Source organism: Heteronotia binoei, chromosome 6 (genome assembly GCF_032191835.1).
Source record: "Heteronotia binoei isolate CCM8104 ecotype False Entrance Well chromosome 6, APGP_CSIRO_Hbin_v1, whole genome shotgun sequence".
NCBI lineage: Eukaryota > Metazoa > Chordata > Lepidosauria > Squamata > Gekkonidae > Heteronotia > Heteronotia binoei.
Genome location: NC_083228.1, coordinates 139,032,397 through 139,056,992, shown reverse-complemented (window position 1 = coordinate 139,056,992; position 24,596 = coordinate 139,032,397). Strand labels below are relative to the sequence as shown.

General features: G+C 49.5%; 1 protein-coding gene across 1 annotated transcript in view; it reads left to right on the top strand.

Moving 5' to 3' along the window:
• Positions 1-23,232, top strand: part of LOC132573424 (acetylcholine receptor subunit gamma-like) — a 42,180-nt gene extending 18,948 nt beyond the window's left edge. Inside the window, exons 7-12 of the mRNA XM_060240923.1 lie at positions 4,234-4,437; positions 6,343-6,457; positions 11,342-11,456; positions 18,436-18,643; positions 21,156-21,289; positions 23,061-23,232. Of these exons, the coding sequence (XP_060096906.1) occupies positions 4,234-4,437; positions 6,343-6,457; positions 11,342-11,456; positions 18,436-18,643; positions 21,156-21,289; positions 23,061-23,231 (947 nt within the window). The 3' untranslated portion in view covers position 23,232. The remainder of the gene's footprint in view (positions 1-4,233; positions 4,438-6,342; positions 6,458-11,341; positions 11,457-18,435; positions 18,644-21,155; positions 21,290-23,060) is intronic.
• Positions 23,233-24,596: the final 1,364 nt, after the last annotated feature.

Genomic DNA, 24,596 nt, shown 5'->3' with positions numbered 1-24,596 from the left:
AGTCTAGTAAAAATCTATCGGTCTGCCAGACGACAAGGGGAAACGCAACAGCGACACTGGCTTAATAATATGTCATGCTTGGATTTGCCTCCCAGCCAGGGGGGAATGGGGAAGAAAAATGTGGGTTTCTGCAGCAGCAGGCAGGCTGGAGAGATTTGGGGAACACAGCACCCGTCAGGATTGGCTCAGCACTTCACCGGATCCCAGCGGCTGGCTGAAATCCCCTTGAAATAGAAGGCGGTTGCAAGCATAGTCTTGATGTATTGGCTCTTGCTGCTTTGGGTAAATCCACAGGTTTCTGCATGGACTCTTCTCATCCTTAGAATAGAACTCTGGATCTATTTCCTCTCAGCCTATTCCCATAACTGCCTTCCCAAGGGAGCTGTAACTGGCCATTCCATCTATCCAGTTGAAGCTCTGGCTTTGGTGAGGATGTGGTTGCAACTTGTTATCGGGTTGGAGAGAGACGGAGAATCACAAACACCAGATTATTCCAGTGTGGTTTCTTTCAACCTGTGGGTCGGACATTCAAGAAACGGGTCAAATAGGGTAAGGGGCAGAAGTAGAGTTGCTAACTCGACTGAAGAATTCCTGGAAATTTGGGGATGGTGTGTGGGGAGCTCAAGGCATGGGAAGGGACCTTAGCAGGATATAATGCCATGGAGTCGACCTTCTAAACCAGGGGCATCAAACATGCAGCCCGGGGGCCGAATCAGGCCCCCGAAGGGCTCCTATCAGGTCCCCAAGCAACTGGCTGTCATCTGCTTCCTTCTCCCTCTCCCTTACTTCCTTCTGCATAACAGCTTGTTTAGAAAGGCTGGCTCAATCGCACAGGAGCTACAGAGCAAAGCCTCTATTTTTTCAATTGGCTGAGGCTCCTCTTTTGGGGAGGAAGAGGAAAGGCAGAGCTTATTCTTCCAGAGCTACTGAGCCAGGTATGTCTTCCTTCTATTGGCTGAGGCTCCCCCCCCCCCAGTCCCCTGGGGAAGGAAGGAAAGAGCCAGAGCTTCCTATGCCCAGTTCCTAACCTGACATGGCCTGACCCAACAAGGTCTCATTCATGTCAGATCTGGCCCTCATAACAAATGAGTTCGACACCCTTGTTCTAAACAGCCATTTCCTGTGGGGGAATTGGGGCAGTGATGCTCTGTATTCTTGGTGCTTGGAGGGGGCAAGAGTGGGAGAGCTTCTGGAGTTCTGGCCCCTCTGGTGGACCTCCTGATGGCAACTGGGTTTTGGCCACTATGTGACACAGAGTGTTGGACCGGATGGACCATTGGCCTGATCCAACATGGCTTCTCTTATGTTCTTATGTCTGCGCATGTGATGCTCTGTATTTTTGGTGCTTGGGGGGGAACAGTGGGAGGGCTTCTAGTGTCCTGGCCCCACTGATAGACCTCCTGATGGCACCATTTATTTGGCCACTGTGTGACACAGAGTGTTGGACTGGATGACCATTGGCCTGATCCAGCATGGCTTCTCTTATGTTATGTCTGGGGCAGTGATGCTCTGTATTCTTGGTGCTTGGAGGGGGCAACAGTGGGAGGGCTTCTGGTGTCCTGGTCCCACTGATAGACCTCCTGATGGCACCCTGTTTATTTGACCACTGTGTGACACAGAGTGTTGGACTGGATGGACCATTGGCCTGATCCAACATGGCTTCTCTTATGTTCTTATGTCTGGGGCAGTAATGCTCTGTATTCTTGGTGTTTGGGGGGGGGGGCAAGAGTGGGAGGGCTTCTGGAATTCTGGGTCCACTGGTGGACCTCCTGATGGCACCTGGGTTTTGGTCACTGTGTGACACAGGGTGTTGAACTGGATGAGCCATTGGCCTCATCCAACATGGCTTCTCATGTGTTCTTATGCTCTTATGATCTCCGTCATCTGGAACTCAGTTGTAATTCCAAAACCCCAGGTTCCACCTGGAGGTTGGCAACTTAGGACGATGGTAGGTTTTGGTGAGAGAGGAGACCGTTGATGTGTTAGCAAATCTGGCATTGCCTCTGCAGAAATGTGTAAAATGGCCATGCTCCATGAGCTATTGATCAGTAGAATGATAATATTTTTAAATGAAAAAGAAAATATAAACTTTTGTTCAGGGTTGAGGTTGACTCAAGTGAGTTTCTTCCATCTGAGACGGAGGAGGGGAAAATATAGAGTTACTTTCCCTCAGAGAGGGCATACATTAGAGTTTATGTAGAGTAGGGCACTTCAAGATGTCTAAGGACAAATGCCACGGCAGGGGGCAAGAAACAAAATGCTGGCAGTTCTGTTAATCCCTTGGAAAGTATCCAAACCGGGACAGAAACAAATGCCTTTACTGAGATCAGCTAAAGGTCACAATGTAGTGAAGGAGCTCTTGTATTTCACACTATTCTACCCTCGCTCAAACACACAAACAAAAGATTTTCAAGGTGTGTGAAAAAAGGAAAAACCGGGGAAGGATTTGGGCTGAATCGGCTTCTAATACCAATCGTTTCCTCCTAATGATGAGGATTGGAACCGTTTAAAAAACAATGAAAGTGGAGATTCTCAAGCGCATACAAGAGTTTCTGTTTTCATGAGGAACATACTGGTACAGTCACCAAACTTGAACTGAAAAATGGCAGCTTGGGAGGGCGGACTCCTTGGCGATGGGTCCCCAACTTTTATGAGCCGGTGATCACCTTTGGAATTCTGACACAACTCGGAGGGCACAGCCGCAAAATGGCTGCCACAAAATGGCTGCCACAGGAGGTGAAGTCAGTCACAAAATGGCCACCACAATTTCCCGTCAGTCTCACAAGGAAGATCCTTTTGTTGTGGTGCCAAAGCAACGTTTTCAAAAAACGGCACAGCCAATCCAATCGCCAGTGGCCAGTCAGAAGACTAGCTAGGCCAGGGGTGGGGAACAGTGGCTCTCCAGATGTTTTTTTTGCCTACAACTCCCATCAGCCCCAGTCAGCATGGTCAATGGCTGGGGCTGATGGGAGTTGTAGGCAAAAAACATCTAGAGAGCCAGTGTTCCCCACCCCTGACTGCCAGGCAAAAGCCCCACTTTCTGGAAACACTCGGTGGGCGCCATATTGGGGACCCTTGCTGAGGTCTCTTCCCTCCCCAAAACCTGCCCTCCCCAGGTTCCTCTCTCAAATCTCCAGGAATTTCTAATCCTGCAGTTTGACACTCCGCCACTGATCTAGAACTGCCAATCCCCAGTTGGGGGGCAGGGGATCCCTTGGTTTGGAGGCTCTCCCCCTGCTTCAGAGTTATCACAGTATGGTTAGCCAGTATGGTGTAGTGGTTAAGTGTGCAGACTCGTATCTGGGAGAGCCGGGTTTGATTCCCCACTCCTCCACTTGCACCTGCTGGAATGGCCTTGGGTCAGCCATAGCTCTGGCAGAGGTTGTCCTCGAAACGGCAGCTGCTGGGAAAGCCCTCTCCAGCCCCACCCACCTCACAGGGTGTCTGTTGTGGGGGAGGAAGGGAAAGGAGATTGTGAGCCGCTCTGAGACTCTTCGGAGTGGAGGGCGGGATATAAATCCAACATCTTCCAATATCTTCTTATCACAAAACGATGGGGGAATGCCTGCTGGGCACTCTATTATTCCCTATGGAGATCGGTTCCCATAGGGTATAATGGAGAATCAATCTGGGGCTCTGGGGGATTGTTGTCTGAGGTAGAGACCCCAAATTTTCAGCATAGCATCTGGTAGCTCTCCTAAAAAAACAACAACCCAAATTTCAAAAAGATTGGACCAGGTGGTCCAATTCTATGAGTCCCAAAAGAAGCTGTCCCTATCCTCCATTCTTTCCAAATGGAGGGAAGGGGTTTAAAAGGCATGCAGTCCCTTTAAATGTGATGGCCAGGACTCCCTTTGGAGTTCAATTATGCTTGTCACAACCTTGCACCTGGCTCCACCCCCAAAGCCTCCTGGCTCCACCCCCAGAGTCCCCAGATGCTTCTTGAATTGAACCTGGCAACCCTATCTAGAATTCAGTTGTGCTCCATAGCAGAGGTGGAATTCTAGCAGAAGCTCCTTTGCGTATTAGGCCACACACCCCTGATGTAGCCAATCCTCCTGGAGCTTACAAGGCTCTTTTTTGTAAGCTCTTGGAAGATTGGCTACATCAGGGGTGTGTGGCCTAATATGCAAAGGAGCTCCTGCTAGAATTCCACCCCTGCCCGTAGTGAACCTGCCATGTGCCCTGCAAAGATGGCTTCTCTCATGTCCATGTGACCTTGTCTTCCCACAGAGAATGGGGAATGGGCCATTAAGCACCGCCCGGCCAAGAAGATAGTGAACGCCAAGCGCTTCACGCCGGACGACATTAGCTACCAGCAGATCATCTTTTTCCTAATCATCCAGAGGAAGCCGCTCTTCTACATCATCAACATCATCATCCCCTGTGTCCTCATTTCCTCTGTCGCTGTGCTGGTTTACTTCCTGCCGGCCAAAGGTCAGTATTCGGTAGGGTTGCCAAGTCCCCCGCAGCCTCTAGTGGGGAACTGTTGGTGATCTTCTCCCGATGTCACCGTCGCCTGATACAATAGGTGCCGTAGAGTTTTCCCTCCCAAATTGCTAGAGCTTCCGGGGAAACCATAGAGTTTTCCCGGAAGCTCCTAGAGTGGCCAGTGCCCGATGCTGCCGGCGCGTTGACAATGCGGGCCAGCAGGTTGGGAAGCTCCCGGGCGGGGGAATCCTCGCTCGGACAGGGAACTTGGCAGTCCTAGTATTTGTGGGGCCCGGGGATCTCCTGGAATTACAGCTCATCTCCAGACAACAGAGATCAATTAATTTGGAGAAAATGGATGCTTTGGAGGGTGGACTATAGAGCATTGTACCCCACTGAGGTCCCTGTCCTAACCAAGCTCCATCCCATTTCCCAACCTGGAAACAATACCCCGCATCCTCTGCTGGTTGCCAGGCAACCCTATGTTGCCATGGTATCCCAAAGGAAGGTGCTTGTTGTAAGGGTTTCTTTGGGTCCGTCTCCATGGAAAACTTGTACTGGTTTTCTACTAGTTTAGCTGTCACGGCTTCATGTGCAGAATCTTTGGTGAAGGAGGGGGCTTGCGATTTGCCAAAACGCCTGCCCCAACAAGGCTTGCCAACCTCCAGGTGGTGGCTGGAGACATCCTGCTATTACGACTGATCTCCAGGCAACGGACATTAGTTCAACTGGATAAAACAGCCACTTTGTTTTGGTGGACTGTGTGGCATTGTCCCCCGCCGAAGCCCCTCCCCTCCCCAAACCCCACCCTCCTCAGGCTCCACCCCCTAAATCTCTGGGCATTTCCCAAACTTGCTGCTTGCAAAACTGCATTTCCCAGAATTCCCTGGGGAGCGATAGGTGACTATTAAACAACTTGGAGGCTGTAGTGTGTCTAAGAGGGAGGCCTGTGAGGAACTGGGTGTTCATATGTGAGAGCCACCATGGCGTAAAGAGTGCTGGACTGGAATCAGGAAAGCCAGGTCTGAATCCCCACTCTGCAATGGAAGCTTGCTGAGTGACCTTGGGCCGGTCACACGCTCTCTGCCTAACCTACCTCACAGGGTTATTGTGAGGATAAAATGAAGGAGAGAAGAATATAAGCCGCTTTGGGTCCTCATACAGGAGGAAAACAGAGCATAGACATAGTAAACAAATAAAACAATAATAATAATAATATGACGATGATGATGATGAGGTAGGCCTCAGATTCGGTGGGAGCTCACAGGAGCACAGCTCCTGAACCTTTCTGAGAGTTCTACCTCCTCCTTCTTAGAGTTCCACCTCCTTGTCCATTGAAGAGTAGGTGCAGCTGCAGAACAATCCCTGGATGAGCTCCACCACCTATCTTTCTACAAAATGACTGCAGATAATATGTATGGCATAAGCGACTGTGAGACTGCAGATAATATGTATGGCATAAGCGACTGTGAGACTGCAGATAATATGTACGGCATAAACGACTGTGAGACTGCCTTCGCTGATCCAGACTTCTCCCCTTCGGTTTGGTGCAGTGGTAAAGTGTTGGGGACTGTTGTCTGGGATAAACAGGTTTGATTCCCCACTCCTCCACCTGCACCTGCCGGGATGGCCTTGGGTCAGATATAGCTCTCACAGAGCTGTCCTTGAAAGGGCAGCTTCTGGGAGAGCTCTCTCAGCCCCACCCACCTCACGGGGTGTCTGTTATGGGGGAGGAAGGTAAAGGAGATTGTGAGCCATTCTGAGACTCTGAAATTCAGAGTGAAGGGTGGGGTGGGGTATAAATCCAATATCGTCATCTTCTTCTTCTTCTGTTCTCTCCTAGCTCGTTTCAATCCCTGTAGAGGATGGGAACTCCCCATCATCCGTTTCTTCCTTTTCATCTCTCTGCAGCTGGCGGCCAGAAGTGCACCGTATCCATTAATGTCCTTCTTGCCCAGACTGTCTTCCTCTTCCTGATTGCAAAGAAAGTCCCCGAGACGTCCCAGGGGGTGCCGCTCATCGGAAAGTAAGCATTTCCCATCAGGGTCTCCCATCTAGCCTTAGCAAATGGCTCATCATGACGAGTAATATCTCAGTTCCAGCTCTCACCTTTGATCTTCTCTCCAGCAGGGCCAAAAATAGGGAGTGGGAAGTGACATCATATGGCATTGCGCCATTTCTTCTGGTTATACCCAGAAGTTGTTATGATGACACTCTAGGAATTTCCCAAATCTCCAAGGAGCGTGGAGAGGACATGCTGAAGCCTCCTTGAGGGCCAGTTTGGTGTAGTGGTTAAGTGTGCAGACTCTTATCTGAGAGAGCCGGGTTTGATTCCCCACTCCTTCACTTGCAGCTGCAGGAATGGCCTTGGGTCAGCCATAGTTCTCGCAGAGCTGTCCCTGAAAGGGCAGCTTCTGTCAGAGCTTTCTCAGCCCCGCCCACCTCACAGGGTGTCTGTTGTGGGGGAGGAAGATAAAGGAGATTGTTAACTGCTCTTAGACTCTGATTCAGAGAGAAGGGCGGGGTATAAATCTACGGTCATCTTCTTCCCTGCCCCAAGACTTCTTACCCTGCCATTAATGAGGCAAATACTGTGGATGTTTGAAGGGGATGTTCCATCATCTAAGCCTCCCCCCCCCCCCCCGCAGTGTGAAGTGAAGCAGTCCACACAGAGGTTGACACCTCATTTTGGGGCCAAGAATCCCAGCTACAAATACAAGTTGATGGGGTGTGAACTGGCAGAGACTGACCAAGAGAGAGATCTTGGGGTCGTGGTAGATAACTCACTGAAAATGTCAAGACAGTGTGCGTTTGCAATAAAAAAGGCCAACGCCATGCTGGGAATTATTAGGAAGGGAATTGAAAACAAATCAGCCAGTACCATAATGCCCCTGTATAAATCGATGGTGCGGTCTCATTTGGAGTACTGTGTGCATTCTGGTCGCCGCACATCAAAAGGTTTATTATAGCATTGGAGAAAGTGCAGAAAAGGGCAACTAGAATGATTAAAGGGCTGGAACACTTTCCCTATGAAGAAAGGTTGAAACGCTTGGGACTCTTTAGCTTGAAGAAACGTTGACTGCGGGGTGACATGATAGAGGTTTACAAGATAATGCATGGGATGGAGAAAGTAGAGAAAGAAGTACTTTTCTCCCTTTCTCACAATACAAGAATTCATGGGCATTCGATGAAATTGCTGAGCAGACAGGTTAAAACGGATAAAAGGAAGTACTTCTTCACCCAAAGGGTGATTAACATGTGGAATTCACTGCCACAGGAGGTGGTGGCGGCCACAAGCATAGCCACCTTCAAGAGGGGTTTAGATAAAAATATGGAGCAGAGGTCCATCAGTGGCTATTAGCCACAGTGTGTGTGTGTGTGTGTGTATATATATATATATATATATATATATATATATATATATATATAAAAAATTTTGCCACTGTGTGACACAGAGTGTTGGACTGGATGGGCCATTGGCCTGATCTAACATGGCTTCTCTTATGTTCTTATTGAAAACGTAGCCATTGTCTGCTGATGTATTAGCTAAATATTCTTGGACTATCTGGCGACGGTCTTTGACATCCTGTGCCGTTTGATATCCAAGAACGGCTGTTTGAAAGAATTCGCTAAAGACGTGCATGTCATGGCTAAGCTATTAGTTAGACAGTTGGCAGTTGTTTGTTTGCTATCGGACACTGTTGGCTGTCCCAAAGCGGGATTCGGCCTTCATTCGGTTTCATAGTTGGCAACGAAACAGTATTTGTCAGAATTTAACAGCCAGCATGCGAGGGGATTGGAACCTTAAAGTATCTGATAGTTGACGGAGCTGGGTTTTATGTCTGAGAGAGAGAGAGAGAGAGAGCTAGAATGGCATTTAACGTGGGACACTGCTGGATGGCTGACAAATTGTGAGGTTTATTGCCTGACGCCTCCTGAAATGGAAAGCCAAGCCACAATAAGATCAACCGTTTGTATTTGCACGTTTGCCCGCCATTCAGGGCTTTTTTTCTAGCAGGAGCTCCTCTGCATATCAGGCCACGCCCCCGACGTAGCCAATCCTCCTGGAGCTTACAGTAGGCCCTGCACTAAGAGCCCTCTAAGCGCTTGGACGATTGGCTACATCAGGGGGGGGGCATGGCCTGATATGCAGAGGAGCTCCTGCTAGAAAAAGAGCCCTGCTGCCATTCATCTATGCACCTGTGGAAGGATGCCAACCTCCAGGTGGGACCCGGAGTTCTCCTGGAATTACACCTATGTGGAATTCACTGCCAGAGAATGTAGTGATGGCCGCAGGCACAGACAGCTTTAAAAGAGGATTAGACAGATTTGTGAAGGAGAGATCTATCAGTGGCTACTAGCCATGGAACCTAAATGGGACTTCCATATTAAGAGGCAGCAAAATTCTGAATCCCAGTTCCAGGAAGGAAACATTAGGGGAAGGCCCTGTGCTTGGCCTTCCAGAAGAACTGGTTGGCCTTTGTGTGAGACAGGATGCTGGACTAAGAACGTAAGAGAAGCCATGTTGGATCAGGCCAGTGGCCCATCCAGTCCAACCCTCTGTGTCACATAAGAACATAAGAGAAGCCATTTTGGATCAGGCCAATGGCCCATCCAGGCCAACACTCTGTGTCACATAAGAACATAAGAGAAGCCATGTTGGATCAGGCCAATGGCCCATCCAGTCCAACACTCTGTGTCACATAAGAACATAAGAGAAGCCATGTTGGATCAGGCCAATGGCCCATCCAGTCCAAACACTCTGTGTCACATAAGAACATAAGAGAAGCCATGTTGGATCCGGCCAGTGGCCCATCCCATCCAACACTCTGTGTCACATAAGAGAAGCCATGTTGGATCAGGCCAATGGCCCACCCAGTACAACACTCTGTGTCACATAAGAGAAGCCATGTTGGATCCGGCCAGTGGCCCATCCCATCCAACACTCTGGGTCACATAAGAACATAAGAGAAGCCATGTTGGATCAGGCCAATGGCCCACCCAGTACAACACTCTGTGTCACATAAGAACATAAGAGAAGCCATGTTGGATCAGGCCAGTGGCCCATCCAGTCCAACACTCTGGGTCACATAAGAACATAAGAGAAGCCATGTTGGATCAGGCCAATGGCCCACCCAGTACAACACTCTGTGTCACATAAGAACATAAGAGAAGCCATGTTGGATCAGGCCAGTGGCCCATCCAGTCCAACACTCTGTGTCACATAAGAACATAAGAGAAGCCATGTTGGATCAGGCCAATGGCCCACCCAGTACAACACTCTGTGTCACATGAGAACATAAGAGAAGCCATGTTGGATCAGGCCAGTGGCCCATCCAGTCCAACACTCTGTGTCACATAAGAACAGAAGAGAAGCCATGTTGGATCAGGCCAATGGCTCCTCCAGTCCAACACTCTGTGTCACATAAGAACATAAGAGAAGCCATGCTGGATCAGGCCAATGGCCATCCAGGCCAACACTCTGTGTCATACAGTGGCCAGAAAAACCAGGTGCCATCACGAGGTCCATCAGCGGGGTCAGGGCACTAGAAGCCCTCCCACTGTGCCCCTCCCAAACACCGAATACAGAGCATCACTTGCCCCAGACCAAGTTCCAACAATAGGCTGTGGCTAATAGCCACTGATGGACCTCTGCTCCATATGCTTATCCAATTCCCTCTTGAAGCTGTCTATGCTTGTAGTTGCCACCACTTCCTGTGGCAGTGAATTTGACATGTTAATCACCCTTTGGGTGAAGAAGTACTTCCTTTTATCCGTTCTGCTCGGCAATTTCATTGAATGCTCATGAGTTCTCGTATTGTGAGAAAGGGAGAAAAGCACTTCCTTCTCTACCTTCTCTATCCCATGCACAATCTTGTTAACCTCTATCAAATGGACTAGGTAGACCACTGGTTGGATCCAGCAGGGCTCTTGAGTTATTAGAAAGCTGTTGGTCTCTATACCCCGTTGTTGGCCATCCCGAGGATCTGGTTGGCCACTGTATGAGACACAATGCTGGACTAGATGGACCCTCACTGGTCTGATCCAGCAGGGCTCTTCTGATGTCCTTATGAAGGCCTTACTCTCTCTGCCCTGTTGTTGGCCCTCCAGAGGAACTGGTTGGCTACTGTGTGAGACAGGATGCTGGACTAGATGGACCCTCACTGGTCTGATCCAGCAGAGCTCTTCTAATGTTCTTATGAAGGTCTCAGCCTCCTTATGCCCTGTTGTTGGCCCTCCAGAGACAGGATGCTGGACTAGATGGACCACTGGGTGCTATTCAGCTAGGGATGGAGGTGGAGGCAGGGGATCTCCTGGTTTGGAGGCCCTCTCCCTGCTTCAGGGTCATCAGAAAGCGGTGAGGGGGAGGGAAATGTCTGCTGGGCACTCCATTATACTTTATGGAGACCGAGTTCCATAGAGTATAATGGATAATTGATCCCTGGGTATCTGGGATTGGGAGGGCTGTTTTTTGAGGTAGAGGCACCAGATTTTCAGTGTAGCATCCTGAGCCTCTCCTCAAAACACCCTCCAAGTTTCAAAAAAAAAATTGGACCAGGGGGTCCAATCCTATGAGCCCCAAAAGAAGGTGCCCCTGTCCATTATTCCAAACGGAGAGAAGGCATTTAAAAGGAGTGCGGTCCCTTGAAACGCGATGGCGAGAATTCCCTTTGGAGTTCAATGATGCTTATCACACTCTTGCTCCTGGCCACACCCCCAATGTCTCCTGGCTCCTCCCCCAAAGTCTCCTGGCTCCTCCCCCAAAGTCGCCAGATATTTCTTGAGTCGGACCTGGCAACCCTACTGAAATCCCACCCTTTTTTGGCTCCATCATCAACACCTTCAGGTATTTCCCAGCCTGTAGCTGGCAACCCTAGCTGGGATGGACGCTTCCTTCTTCTCCCCGCAGGTACTTAACCTTCCTTCTAGTGGTCACCATCGCCATAGTCGTGAACGCCGTTATTGTACTCAACGTGTCTCTGAGGACTCCCAACACCCACTCCATGTCAGAGCGCGTCCGGCAGGTATTTGTTAAAAAAAAAAAAAAATCCTTGTTTTAAATATTTCTCTATCTCCTCTCTACAGACAGGCACCCGGGGCCTTTGCAGTTTAGTAGCACTCAGAATGTTAATCAACCCCAACAGCTGTGCTTCCTGAAAAGAACAGCAGACCAAAATAATGGAAAACAGGTTTGGGAGACGGGGTGAAAAGTTCTCAAGGAAGGCCAAAGGAGAAGGGAAAGGGGCAACCGGGGAGGGGGGCAACCACCCCAAAGGCCTGGCTTTTCTGATCTCTTGAGATCTCCTGGAATTACAACTGATCTCCAGGATACAGCGATCAGTCCCACCCCCCTCTCGAAAGCAGGGGACCAGGGAAGGTCTTCTACTGGCTGCCACCACAGCAGGGGTTTTTTTGTAGCAGGAACTCCTTTGCATATTAGGCCACACACCCCGATGTAGACAGTCCTCGTGGAGCTTACAGTAAGCCCTGTACGAAGAGCCCTGTAAGCTCTTGGAAGATTGGCTACATCAGGGGTGTGTGGCCTAATACGTAAAGGAGCTCCTGCTAGAATTCCACCCCTGCCTTTGCATATTAGGCCACACCTCCCTGTTGTAGCCAATCCTCTTGGAGCTTACAGTAGGCCCTGTACGAAGAGCCTTGTAAGCTCTTGGAGGATTGGCTCCATCAGGGGTGTGTGGCCTAATATGCAAAGGCGTTCCTGCTACAAAAATTAGCCCTAAACCACATAGACATTTTGAATCTGACAAAGGGTTACCTCCGGCGCTGGAATTCTAGCTGGAGCTCCTTTGCATTTTAGGCCACACACCCCTGATGTAGCCAGTCCTCCAAGAGCGTACAAGGCTCTTTTTTGTAAGCTCTTGGGAGGATTGGCTACATCAGGGGGTGTGGCCTAATATGCAAAGGAGCTCCTGCTAGAATTTCACCCCTGGTAACTCCTAATGGAAGACTGTTGCTCTCTGAGGCTCCAGCTGCAACTGTCTATACAACAATTGTAAAAGCTGGAGCGTGTCCTAAACATAAATTTGAAGGAAATACTGGGTATTCAATTATTGCAGGGGTGGCCAACGGTAGCTCTCCTGATGTTTTTTGCCTACAACTCCCATCAGCCCCAGCCATTGGCCATGCTGGCTGGGGCTGATGGGAGTTGTAGGCAAAAAAACATCAGGAGAGCTACCATTGGCCACCCCTGAATTATTGAATTCAAGGCTTTATCTAGTGTACTGCAGCCTGAAGATGATGAAGGAAATGGATCGTTACCTAGGCAATCCATCGCTGCTGTTGATGTAACATCCACCCTCTACTGTAATTTTGCCAATTATTGTTAAAATCTGGCGTCTAATTTTTTTTTGTTAATAACACTGATAATGCATTGTTTCAAAAATATAGAGTGGCAAGCCGAGAATTGTATTAACAGTTGTTCCTTCAAGACAGTTTTTCCTTTTGTTACAATACCACTCTGGTAAGGACAGGGCTTTTTTTGAGCAAGAATGCACAAAAACACAGGGGGTCGGGGGGGTGGCCTAATATGCAAATGAGTTCCTGCTGGGCTTTCTCGGTTTTAAAAAAAAGCCCAGGGTAAGGGTCTGTCTGGGAGGGCCGAGAGCACCCAGCCGACCGCTCTCTAGCTTAGCATTCCCAGTGAGAACAACCCTCCCTCTCTAGCGGGGCCTTTTATTGTTTCCTCCCACGCTCCACCCCTCTGGGCAAGTTTTCCCTCCAAACTACTACCATTGTACCATCTTACTCCCCTCATACTTTTTAAATTACTGTCTCCTATGTGGCCACACCGGCATGATGAAGTCCCCGGTCCGTCGGGGGAAACCTCCCCCTATACAGCTGGCGCGATGTCACCCGGAAGTGACATCATTGTGCAGGCGACAGCACACAGTGGCCGCTCTAGGCATTTCCAGGGAAACACTATGGTTTTCCCAGAAGCTCTAGCCATTTGGGAGGGGAAACTCTATGGTACAATAGGTAGCATAGTTTCTTCCAAACAGCTACAGCGTCCGGGGAAACCATAGTTTTTTCCCCCAGAAACGCCTAGATTGGCTGCGCGCCCCGGCGCAATGACATCACTTTTGGGTTACGTCGTTGCGTGAATGTCCCCCGCTCCGGGATGAAGAGAACTTGGCACCCCTATGATGGAGACTTTGATCTGTCTGCTTGATATGTTTTGGTTGTTTTCCCATTTTTGTGGGGGAAAATATTAGAAAGTTTGCCAAATCTTAAGAGCTCAGCCAAATTCTCACCAGGGGGTTTGAACAATGGAGCCCAGAAGCCAGTATGGGGGTGGGGGGGGAGGGGAGAGTTAAGAAAGAAAAAGCACAATAAAATTTAGAGGTTCACAATAACAGTTCGAGGTAGGGTTCCCAAGTCCAATTAAAGAAAAATCTGGGGACTTTGGGGGTGGAGCCAGGAGACTTTGGGGGTGGAGCCAGGAGACATTGGGGGTGGAGCCAAGAACAAGGATGTGACAAGCATAATTGAACTCCAAGGGAGTTCTTGCCATCACATTTAAAGAGACAGCACACCTTTTAAAATGCCTTTCTTCCATAGGAAATAATTAAGGATAAGGACACCATATTTTGGGGCTCATAGAATTGGACCCTCTGGTCCAATCGTTTTGAAACTTGGGGGGTATTTTGGGGAGAGGTACTAAAAATTTGGTGCCTCTACCTCAAAAAATAGCCCCCCAGAGCCCCCAATACCCATGGATCAATTTCCTATTATTCCCTATGGGAATTGTTCTCCATAGGGAATAATAGAGTGCCTAGTAGACATTTCCCTCCCCCCCACGCTTTCTAAAGGGGGGGGAGGGCCTCCAAACTAGGGAATCCCCTGCCCCCTCCCTCTCACACACACACACTTACCAGATCTTCCTCCGGACAACTCTACTTCCTGTGAAAACGAAAGCAAAAGAAAGGGAGGGGCTGTTCTCAGAAGCCCTTTCTGCTTCCTGCCCAGCCTTAAAGGGTCAGACATTTTGCAAACAGCTCAGGAGCTCTACAACATGAAGCCTAAAGGTATGTTCTCCCCCCCTCCCCCCCACCCTCGCTTCCAGAGTTTTGCAGAGCGGGAGATGAGGTTGCGAACCCAGAAGTCTCCCGCCAGAGCGGGAGGTTTGGGAAGCCTAGTTCGAGGTTCCGGAGCTCTGCTCCTGTGAGCTCGTACACAAAATAGGCTTCCCAATCCCCAGGTCCCAGCGGGGGATCCCCCGTTTTGACAGGCTTCTCCCCAGCCAGCTGGCCGGTGGGGGAAGCCCCGCCCCCACAGTCATCCTGTAGTTTGAGAGCTCCTGCAGGTTTAGAAACCTGCAAACAGTTTTTAAAATGTGTGCCTTGAAGGCTGAGCAGGAAGCAGGAAACAGGAAGGGCTTCATGGGAAAGAGTCAGTAACAGTTTCCTGAGAGAATGGCCCCTCCCTTTCTTTTGCTTTCATTTTCAGAGTGAGTAAAGTTCTGCAGGAACAAGACCCAGTAAGTATTTGTGTGTGAGAGAGAGGGAGGGGGCAGGGGATTCCTTGGTTTGGAGGCCCTCCCCATGCTTTAGAAAGCGTGGGGGGGGGGAGGGAAATGTCTACTGGGCACGCTATTATTCCCTATGGAGAATGATTCCCATAGGGAATAATGGGGAATTAATCCACGGGTATTGGGGGCTCTGGGGGGGCTATTTTTTGAGGTAGAGGCACCAAATGTTTAGTATAACATCTAGTGCCTCTCCCCAAAATACCCCCCAAATTTCAAAACGGTTGGACCAGGGGGTCCAATTCTATGAGCCCCAAAAGATGGTGCCCCTATCCATTATTTCCTATGGAAGAAAGGCATTTTAAAAGGTGTGCCATCCCTTTAAATGTGATGGCCAGAACTCCCTTGGAGTTCAATTATGCTTGTCACACCCTTTTTCCTGGCTCCGCCCCCAATGTCTCCTGGCTCCACCCCCAAAGTCTCCTGGCTCAGCCCCCAAAGTCCCCAGATATTTCTTGAATTGGACTTGGCAACCCTAACCCAAAAGGAGTCGTGGGTTTGCAAAAAGTTCTAGAGCAACAGTGAATAGCCCTGAGCCATTCGTGGGAAGGGCAGGATATAAATCCCAAATAAATAAAATATGAAAACAGTAAAGGTTGGTACAAAGAAGTTCTGACGCAACTAATTACGCATTCCCTTCTTCTAATTTCAAACCAACTCACCCTTCCTCGGAGGAGGGCTGCAACCTGCCTCCAGCTCAGCCTCTCCTGACAAAACAACCCTGTGTGGAGCTTCGCCTTTTCATGACTTTCCCCTCTGGGCAAGTTTTCCCTCCAAAAGTGCTGCCCAACCAATCAGAGGGACAGAAAGGATGCGAGGAAATGTAGGCCCTGTAGCTACTCCTACACAGGCTTCCCTGGAGCCTGCAGGCCTCACTGGAGCCTGTAAGTAGGGTTGCCAAGTCCAATTCAAGAAATATCTGGGGACTTTGGGGGGTGGAGCCAGGAGTCTTTGGGGGTGGAGCCAAGATCAAGGCTGTGACAAACATAATTGAACTCCAAAGGGAGTTCTGGCCATCACATTTAAATGGACGGCACACCTTTTCAATTCCTTCCTTCCATAGGAAATAGGGATAGGGGCACCTTCTTTTGGGGCTCATAGAATTGGACCCCCTGGTCCAATCGTTTTGAAACTTGGGGGATATTTTGGGGAGAGGCACTAGATGCTATACTGAAAATTTGGTGCCTCTATCCCAAAACACAGCGCCCCCCCCCCCAGAGCCTCAGATACCCATAGATCAATTCTCCATGATTTTCTATGGGAATAAATCTCTACAGTGAATAACAGAGTTCCCAGCAGACATTTCCCTCCCCTCCCCCCGCTTTCTGATGACCCTGAAGCTGGGGGAGGGCCTCCAAACCGGGGGATCCCCTGCCTCCACCTGGGGATTGGCAACCCTACCTGTAAGCCAGGTATGACCAACAAGTAGATTGTGATCTACCAGTAGATCATGGAGGGGTCAGAGGTAGATCACCAGCCCCACTTGATCTCATGGTTTGCTGGACAGGCGTTTGGGGTTTTTTTTGATGATCGTTTGCTGTGGCGATATTTGATTATTGGTGCCAGTATGATGAATTCTTATTTTTACTTTTAGAACTGCATGTGCGATTTTGGCATCATCCAGAGGTCTGCTTATTTTGCTTACCAGTAAATGCCAAGAAGGTACATTGTAAAAGGGGGGAGGAGGCGCGCGATGGAACCCAACTTCGGTGGGTTAAAATCTAATTCGAAATGAATTTGAAACTTAATTTTCACGGTGGTCGATCACCAGCGCTTTTGTCCGGAAAAAATAGATCACGACCTGTTCGAAGCTAGACATGCCTGCTGTAGGCCATACAAAATTATCCACTTAAACGGTGCTCCGTCGAAGGAGAACGATTCAGGCCGGCAAAATTAATGAAAAGAATTGTTTTTCTATTTGAAGTCATGTGGGGAGAGCCTGATTTGGCACGCACACACGCACACCCGGCCCACCGCCCACCACCATGGCAAATGCCTAGGTCCAAGGGGTTTTTTTGGTAGAAAAAGCCCAACAGGAACTCATTAGCATATTAGACCACATCCCCTAATATTAGCATATTAGGCCACACCATCTGGGTTAATCAAGTGCAAATTGAACTGCTCCTTGCTGGCTCCCACCCCCACCCCCCCGCCTCTGCCACCCCTCCCTCCCTCCCTTCACGAGGAAACTGCAGCTGCTCTCAGCAAACCTTTAAAAACACCCACATACCCTAGCAGACCTTTAAAAGCACTACATACCCTCAGCCCAGCAATCCCCAGGGGCCAGATCAAGTGATCTTCAGGGCCGTGAATGGCCCTTCGGGACAGATGTTCCCCACTCCTGTCATAGGATATAATGGAGAATTGATCCGTGGATATCTGGGGCTCTGGGGGGCTGTTTTTTGAGATAGAGGCATCAAATTTGCAGCATAGCATCCAGTGCCTCTCCCCAAAATACCCTCCAAGTGTCAAAAGGATTGGACGAGGGGGCCCAGCTCTAGGAGCCCCAAAAGAAGGTGCCCCTGTTCTTCATTTAAGTATGTCAACACAAAACATTATTCTGATACACTATTATAAAAGAGAAATACATTGGAATACTGTGGATGTATAGCTATACTCACTGAATGTCGGTTTAGCATATGTAATGAGATTAAAAAACCAATATCCCTGTTCAGTCCTGGGGAGGTGTTTGTTCCAAGTTTCTTCATAATTTGTAATTCAGCAATTTCTCTCTCCATTCTGTTCTTGAGGTTCTTTTGCAGTAAAACAGCTACCTTGAGGTCACCCATTGAATGCTTTGGAAGGTTAAAGTGTTCTCCCACAGATTTCTCAGTTCTGTAATTCCTAATGTCAGGTTTGTGTCCATTTCTTCTTTGGCATAGGGTTTGTCCTGTTTGCCCTATGTAGAGAAGAGAAGGGCATTGTCGGCATTTAATGGCATATATAACGTTGGAAGAGGAACAAGTGAATGAGCCTGAGATGGTATAGTTAATGTTGTTAGGCCCAGTGATTGTGTTGTCTGGGTGTATGTGGCAGCAAAGTTGGCACCTGGGTTTATTGCAAGTTCAGGTACCGGTGTCCACGCTCAGATGAGATGCTGTGTCGTTGTGGGTGAGGAGTTGTTTGAGGTTCAAGAAGAGAATGGAGAGAGAAATTCCTGAATTACTAATCTGACCAGTCTGCACTCTTAATCAACCAACTGCTTGTATTTCAGCCCACAATACCTGATCCCCTCGTCTGATGAAGTGTGCTTAGAGACAACACGAAAACTTACGTTCTAAATAAAACTTGGTTGGTCTTAAAGGTGCAAGTTGACTCCTGCTTGGTTCAACTGCTTCAGACCAACACGGCTGCCCGCTTGGAAAGATCTTCAGGAGTCAGCCTGTTGCCTTCCTTTCTCCCAGTTCCCCCTCCCCCATGTCATCTTTGGCATTTTCTCTCTGATCCCACCTCCCCAGGTTTTCCTGCGCATGTTGCCCCATTACTTGGGCATGCACACACGGCGCCCCAACCAGCCTCCTGAGGCTTGGCTCGTCCGGCGACGGAGCTCATTGGGCCTCATGGCGAAAGCGGACGAGTACATGCTATGGAAGGCGCGGAGCGAGCTCCTCTTCGAAAGGCAGAAGGAGCGCCTCGGGCTGATGAGGTCCTTCTTGGCAAAGATCCGTGAGTAGCGAAGAGCAACTTTCACCTTTTTGGTTTGCTTGTTTGTTTGTTGGTTCATTTGAGAACATAAGAGGAACCACGTTGGATCAGGCCAATGGCCCATCCAGTTCAACACTCTGTGTCTCATAAGAACATAAGAGAAGCCATGTTGGATCAGGCCAGTGGCCCCTCCAGTCCAACACTCTGTGTCACATAAGAACATAAGAGAAGCCATGTTGGATCAGGCCAATGGCCCATCCAGTCCAACACTCTGTGTCACATAAGAACATAAGAGAAGCCATGTTTGATCAGGCCAGTGGCCCATCCAGTCCAACACTCTGTGTCACATAAGAACATAAGAGAAGCCACGTTGGATCAGGCCAATGGCCCATCCAGTCCAACACTCTGTGTCTCATAAGAACATAAGAGAAGCCATATTGGATCAGGCCAGTGGCCTGTCCAGTCCAACACTCTGTGTCACACAGTGGCCAAAAAACCCAGGTGCCATCAGGAGGTCTATCAGTGGTCTAGGACAAGAGGTCTAGAGGTCCTCACACTGTTGCGCCTCCCAAGCACCAAGAATACAGAGCATCACTTTCCCCAGACAGAGAGTTCCAACAATACGCTAATAGCCACTGATGAACCTCTGCTCCAGATGTTTATCCAATCCCCTCTTGAAGCTGGCTATGCCTGTAGCTGCCACCACCTCCTATGGCAGTGAATTCCATGTGTTAATCAGCCTTTGGGTGAAGAAGGAATTCCTTTTATCCGTTCTAACCTGACTGCTCAGCAATTTCATGGAGTGCCCACAAGTTCTTGGATTGTGAGAGGGGGAGAAAAGTACTTCTTTCTCTACTTCCCGTGCATAATATTGTAAATATTGTGACCAGAATTGCACACAGTACTCCAACTGAGGCCGCACTGTCGATTTATACAGGGGCGTTATGATACTGGCTGATTTGTTTTCAATTCCCTTCCAAATAATCCCCAGCATGGCGTTGGCCTTTTTTTACTGCAGTCGCACACTGTCTTGACATTTCATTTATACCCCACTGGAGACCCAAAGTGCATTATGTCATTTTCCTCTCCTCCATTTTATCCTCACAAGTACCCTGTGAGGGAGGTAAGGCTGTGCATGGCCCAAGGTCAACCAGCAAGCTTCTGTGGGGATTTGAACCCAGGTCTCCCATATACTAGTCCAGGGGTGGGCAAACTTGCTTAATGTAAGAGCCACATAGAATAAACATCAGATGTTTGAGAATTGCAAGACATGAATGTCAGGTGTTGGAGGAAGGAAGGAAGGAAGGAAGGAAGGAAGGAAGGAAGGAAGGAAGGAAGGAAGGAAGGAAGGAAGGAAGGAAGGAAGGAAGGAAGGAAGGAAGGAAGGAAGGAAGGAAGGAAGGAAGGAAGGAGAAGACTGTAGATTTATAACCCACCCTTCTCTCTGAATCAGAGACTCAGAGCGTCTCACAATCTCCTTTACCTTCCTCCTCCCCAACAGACACCCTGTGAGGTAGATGAAGATATTGGATTTACATCCCGCCCTCCACTCCGAAGAGTCTCAGAGTGGCTCACAATCTCCTTTCCCTCCCTCCCCCACAACAGACACCCTGTGAGGTGGGTGGGGCTGGAGAGGGCTCTCACAGCAGCTGCCCTTTCGAGGACAACCTCTGCCAGAGCTATGGCTGACCCAAGGCCATTCCAGCAGGTGCAAGTGGAGGAGAGGGGAATCAAACCTGGTTCTCCCAGATAAGAATCTGCACACTTAACCACTACACCAAATTGGCTCTCTACACCAAACTAAAGGGGGGAAGGGAGGGAGGGAGGAAGGAAGGAAGGAGGGCAGGGAGGAGTGAGAGGTGGAAAGAAAACAACTTTAAGTTCCTTCTCCAAGCTGACTGATGAGGAGGTGGGGGCTTCGAGAGCCACTTAATGTGTGTGAAAGAGCCACGTGTGGCTCCTGAGCTGCAGTGTGGCCACCCCTGTGCTAGTCCAACACTCTTAAGACCACACCACACCAGCTCCACTTGGAGGGAACACAAAGGAACCTCCTGAAATCACATTAGAAGGAACATTGAGTCCACTCCACCGGCACCTTTCAGGCCAACGAAACAACGCGCACGAAAGCTCATCCCTGGGGAAAAAACTTGTGTTGGTCATAAAGGTGCCGCTGGACTTTGGCTTTGTGCAGGGGTGGGATTCTAACAGGAGCCCCTTTGCCTATTAGCCACACCCCCCCGTTGTAGCCAATCCTCCAACAGCTTACAACAAAGCGCCTTGTCAGCTCTTGGAGGGTTGGCTACATCGGGGGTTGTGTGGCCTAATATGCAAAAGAGCTCCTGCTAGAATTCCACCCCTGGCTTTATGTCACCGGCGGTCTCTGGACCACACTTTGGGAACATCCTTCCGTAGCATCACGAGACGAGCGGTGCAGGGTCTCCTAGCGCCAAACGCAGAAACCGGAGAAGACCTCCTGTGCCCTGGTTCTTTCCTTTCCGTCCGTGACAAGCCCTCCCTGCTTGTTCGTTCCCAGGAGGGGGCTTGGAGAACGGCTGCCCTCAAGAGCTTTGCACCAGCCTGCGCCGCGCCGCGCCGGAGATCCAGGCCTGCGCCGACGCCTGCAACCATATTGCCAAGACCTTGCAAGAGAAAAACGACTTTGACAGTGTAAGTGTCTCGCAGAGCAGGGGTCCCCGACCTTTTTGGCACCAGGGACTGGTTTTTGTAGACGTCCATTTTTCCACAAACCGGGGGCGGGGGGTGGTGGTGGTGGTGAAGGTTTCAGGATGATAACAGTTGTGCACTTTATTTCTATTAGTTTGGTGTGGTGGTGAAGTGTGCGGACTCTGCTCTGGGAGAACCGGGTTTGATTCCCCACTCCTCCACTTGCACCTGCTGGAATGGCCTTGGGTCAGTTTGGTGGTTAAGTGTGTGGACTCTTCTCTGGGAGAACCGGGTTTGATTCCCCACTCCTCCACTTGCAGCCGCTGGAACGGCCTTGAGTCAGCCGTAGCTCTTGCAGGAGTTGTCTTTGAAAGGGCAGCTTCTGGGAGAGATCTCTCAGCGCCACCCACCTCAAAGGGTGTCTGTTGTGGGGGAGAGAGGGAGATTATGAGCCGCTCGGAGACTCTGAAATGCGGAGTGGAGGGCAGGATATAAATCCAATATCTTCTAGGCAAATTTTCAGTTTGGGGTTCTGTTGGGTTGTGGGATTATTGATGGATATGTGTGATTAAATGAGTACGCCATCAAATTAGATAAAAATAAAAAAGTGACATCATCATGCTGAAGACGCTCTAGGACTCGTGGTAAACTCTATGGCACCATAGAGTTTTATCGTGAGTCCTAGAGCATCCCTGGTGTCACATCCCTGGTGTGATGACATCACTTCCGAGTGTCATCATCGCTCCGTGCGCACGATGAACACATCCCCCAACACAGCAGCGGAGGAATTTGGCAACCCTATCAGGAAATAATTAAAAAAAATGTTTCTCTGGGTTAAATGTTTCCTGAGTATTCTGCTGTTGAATCTTTGAAGATCCAATAATGGTTAAAGGAGTCCAAAGTATCCAGAAGAGAGAATATGGGACCGCCCTCCTAAGACTTTTCCATGGGTTCAGTTGAACACACCCTCTCTTTAAATCTGCTTCACGGAGCCACAGCACATAAGTTTTCAGCTTCTGATCAATAGACACAGGGCTGTTTTTGTAGCAGGCACACACAGGAATGCAGTTCTGGCTGGCTTGGTGTCAGGGGGTGTGGCCTACTATGCAAATGAGTCCCTGCTGGGCTTACTCTACAAAAAAAGGCCTGTGTGAAACAATGGTAACGTCAGAGGGTGGTGGCCTAATATGCAAATGAGTTCCTAATATGCAAATGAGTAGATGCACCGTTTCTTCAAGGAGAAGGCGAGGCAGTATTGTATAGATGGTGTGGTTTAACAGTTGTTTGCAGGGCTTTTTTGAACAGGAACGCACAGGGAACGCAGTTCCAGCTGGTGGGGTGGGGTGTCAGGGGGTGTGGCCTAATATGCAAATGAGTTCCTACTGGGCTTTTCTACAAAAACAATCCTGTGCGAAACAATGGTGACATCAGGGGTGTGGCCTAATATGCCAATGAGTTCCCGCTGAGCTTTTTCTTAAAAAAAAAAAAGCCCCTGTTGTTTGTATAAAAGTTATCAGGAGATACACGTTCTGAGTGCGAGAGTTAAATCGTTTCCGGCGAGTTAATGCTATTCCAGTTTAATCCTACATCGGGACCTGTGGGGGGGTTTTTTTGCATTTCCTCCAGGGGAGCCGATCGCTGCCGCTTGGGGATCAGTCGAAATGCCATGCGATCTCCAGGCCTCGCCTGGAGGCTGGCAACCCCCCCCCTGTGCCCCACACACTCTTCTAAAGCGTCTGCCTTCTTCTGTTTTGCCTGTTGTGCTTCTCTGCAGGAGAACGAGGAGTGGATCCTGGTGGGGCGGGTCATCGACCGCGTCTGCTTCCTCGTCATGGCCTCCATCTTCATTTTTGGGACCTTCGGCGTCTTCCTGATGGCCCGTTTCAACCAGGCGCCTGATGTGCCTTTCCCGGGGGACCCCAAACCCTACCTCCCCTTGGAATGAAGGGGGGCTCTGGACAGACTGGTATCGATGCCCCTCTCACACCGTTTCACAAGGGGATGGGCAAGCCTAACCGGGGCAGGGAGACTGGGGCAAGATTTGAGCTGTTCCTGTCGGCTGCCAAGGAGAGGACCCACAAGAATGGGCTTAAATTACAGGCCGAAAGATATCGGCTGGTATTAGGGACAAAATTACCGTGACTAGTGTAGAACAAAGCAGTAGACAAGTCGCACCGTCTTTAAGACCAACTAAGTTTGATTTAAAATGCAAGCTTTTGCATGCTCTTAAGCAGACTTCGTCAGACAAAATGGGAAAAGGAAGCAGCTTCTTAATGTAAGTGGGCAGTGTGGAATCATGGGAATGTTTTTAGCAGATTGAAAGAATCACAAATAGGGATCTGTGTTTGTTAGTGTTAGGGCAAAGCAGGGCTGAAACAACACTGGAGGCTGATAAAAAGCAGACTGCTGTCGTAGGTGCAGGTGCCATAAATCTGGGTAGCATTCTGGATTTATGGCACCCGCACCTATGACAGCAGTTTGGTGTAGTGGTTAAGTGTGCGGACTCTTATCTGGGAGAACCGGGTTTGATTCCCCACTCCTCCACTTGCACCTGCTGGCATGGCCTTGGGTCAGCCAGAGCTCTGGCAGAAGTTGTCCTTGAATGGGCAGCTGCTGTGAGAGCCCTCTCTAGCCCCACCCACCTCACAGGGTGTCTGTTGTGGAGGAGGAAGGTAAAAGAGATTGTGAGCTGCTCTGAGGCTCTTCGGAGTGGAGGGCGGGATATAAATCCAATATCTTCATCTACCTCACAGGGTGTCTGTTGTGGGGGGAGGGAGGAAGGTAAAGGAGATTATGAGTCACTCTGAGGCTCTTCGGAGTGGAGGGCGGGATATAAATTCAATATCTTCATCTACTTCACAGGGTGTCTGTTGTGGGGGAGGAAGGGAAAGGAGATTGTGAGCCGCTCTGAGACTCTTTGGAGTGGAGGGCGGGGTATAAACCCAATATCTTCATCTACCTCACAGGGTGTCTGTTGTGGGGGGAGGGAGGAAGGTAAAGAAGATTGTGAGCCGCTCTGAGACTCTTTGGAGTGGAGGGCGGGATATAAATCCAATATCTTCATCTACCTCACAGGGTGTCTGTTGTGGGGGAGGAAGGTAAAGGAGATTGTGAGCCGCTCTGAGACTCTTCGGAGTGGAGGGCGGGATGTAAATCCAATATCTTCATCTACCTCACAGGGTGTCTGTCGTGGGGGAGGAAGGTAAAGGAGATTGTGAGCCGCTCTGAGACTCTTCGGAGTGGAGGGCGGGATATAAATCCAATATCATCATCTTCTTTTTATCACCCTCCAGTGTTTTTTAAACCCTGT